The 2,027-nt window shown below is 40.5% G+C and overlaps 1 protein-coding gene across 1 annotated transcript; it reads left to right on the top strand.

Moving 5' to 3' along the window:
- On the top strand, positions 1 to 1,389 carry LOC115952931 (UDP-glycosyltransferase 71K1-like). The gene has a single exon (XM_031070338.1). The coding sequence runs from the start codon at positions 1 to 3 to the stop codon at positions 1,387 to 1,389; it is 1,389 nt and encodes a 462-aa protein (XP_030926198.1).
- Positions 1,390 to 2,027: the final 638 nt, after the last annotated feature.

The raw sequence follows: 2,027 nt of genomic DNA on the forward strand, positions 1-2,027 counted from the left end.
ATGAAGAAAGCAGAGCTGATCTTCATCCCAGTGCCAGGAATTAGTCACCTGGTGTCGACCCTTGAATTTGCAAAACGCTTAATTGATCATGATGATAGACTTTTCATCACAATCCTTTCCATGAAGTTCCCCTTTAATACTGCCACTACAGATGCATACACCAGATCAGTCGCTGCTTCACAACCTCGAATACAAATCATAGAAGTAGACCGTCCTCCATTATCAGATGATGCATCCACCTCATCTGAAAACTTCTTCGCTCTCTTCATAGAAAAAAACATACCCAACGTCAAAAATATTGTGACAGACATTATTGTATCCTCAAATTCTAACAACTCAGGTTCATCCCAAGTTGTCGGTTTGGTTCTTGACTTTTTCTGCTTGTCCATGATTGATGTGGGCAGAGAACTCAGTGTCCCATCTTATTTGTTCTTAACAACCAACGCAGGATTTCTTGGTCTTATGCTCTATCTTCCAACTCGTCATAACCAAATAGGCACTGAATTTAGGAAGTCAGATCCTGAGTCGTTAATCCCAGGCATTTTCATCCCAGTACCTTCAAGTGTTCTGCCTTTAGTTCTATTTAAAAAGTATAATGGCTATACTGCTTATATGAAGCTAGCTCAAAGGTTCAGAGAAACGAAGGGAATTATAGTGAATACCTTCACAGAGTTGGAGCAATATGCTCTTGATTCATTTTTGGACGATGGCCAAACCCCTCCAGTCTACCCCATTGGACCGGTGCTTGATCTCAAGGATCAGCATAACCCTGCTCTGAATTGGGCTCAGCGGGAGAGCATCATGAAATGGCTTGATGCCCAACCTCCATTATCAGTGGTGTTTCTATGCTTTGGAAGCATGGGGAGCTTTGGTTCAACCCAAGTGAAAGAGATGGCTCTTGGACTTGAGAGCAGTGGGCATAGGTTCTTGTGGTCCTTAAGGACATCCACCTCCATGCCAGAAGGTTTCTTGGATCGGATCAAAGGGAAGGGGATGATATGTAGAGGGTGGGCACCACAGGTGGAGGTCTTGGCTCATAAAGCAATAGGAGGGTTTGTGTCTCATTGTGGATGGAACTCCATATTGGAGAGTTTGTGGCATGGTGTGCCTATTCTAACATTGCCTATATTTGCTGAGCAACAGCTCAATGCATTTAGGATGGTGAAGGAGTTGGGGTTAGCAGTGGAGCTGGGGTTGGATTATAGGAATGGTCGTGATCTTGTGACGGCTGATGAGATTAAGAGAGCTGTAAGACGTGTGATGAGTGATAATGAGGTTAGGAAGAAGGTGAAAGAGATGGGAGACACGGCCAGAAAAGCAGTGATGGATGGTGGATCTTCGTTCAGATCTTTTGGACAACTAATTAAGGATATGATAGGCAGCAATTGACATGGACTATGCATGACTGTATTTTGGGTTAATTTCTTATTCTTGTTGACATTGCCTTGGACTATGCATGACTTTACCAGTTAGCTTGGGTTGTGTAAATATTGATTGTGCAATTTATATCCCTAATTCCTTAACTTGTTGAGTTGTGCTTGTTTTTTTTGTACTTTGTGGCTGAAATTGCCCTTTGTTCAACAAATGTCTCAAAACCATTTGCATGGATTGCAGTCCTTTTCATCACCAGTGCTTTGCTCCCTGGTTTAGATTGGAATCTGATTCAATAATTTGAGTATTTATGTCTGTGATATGAACCAATATTTGTTAATGTTAGAAAAGAATGGAGGAAGAAGAGAAGGTAGGAAACAGGAAATAGATAAGAAAGAACAGACATAAAACATAAACTGAAAGTGTGGAGTACTCTTCATTAGTTTTTAGTGTGGTGAAATTGAGCAGGAAGCAATTAGCTCATTGTATATTTAAGTTCATAGCTAAACATATCAGATTCTGTTTAAGTTCTTTGTAATAGCTCATGATTCTGCAACCATCTAATAGCACACATTTCCCATCAAAATCGTTTCAAGCTTACTAGAGAAATTATTTGAATATTTTTTTTGGCATCATAATGAATCTCTTGATGGTTT

This window comes from Quercus lobata, chromosome 1 (assembly GCF_001633185.2).
Source record: "Quercus lobata isolate SW786 chromosome 1, ValleyOak3.0 Primary Assembly, whole genome shotgun sequence".
NCBI lineage: Eukaryota > Viridiplantae > Streptophyta > Magnoliopsida > Fagales > Fagaceae > Quercus > Quercus lobata.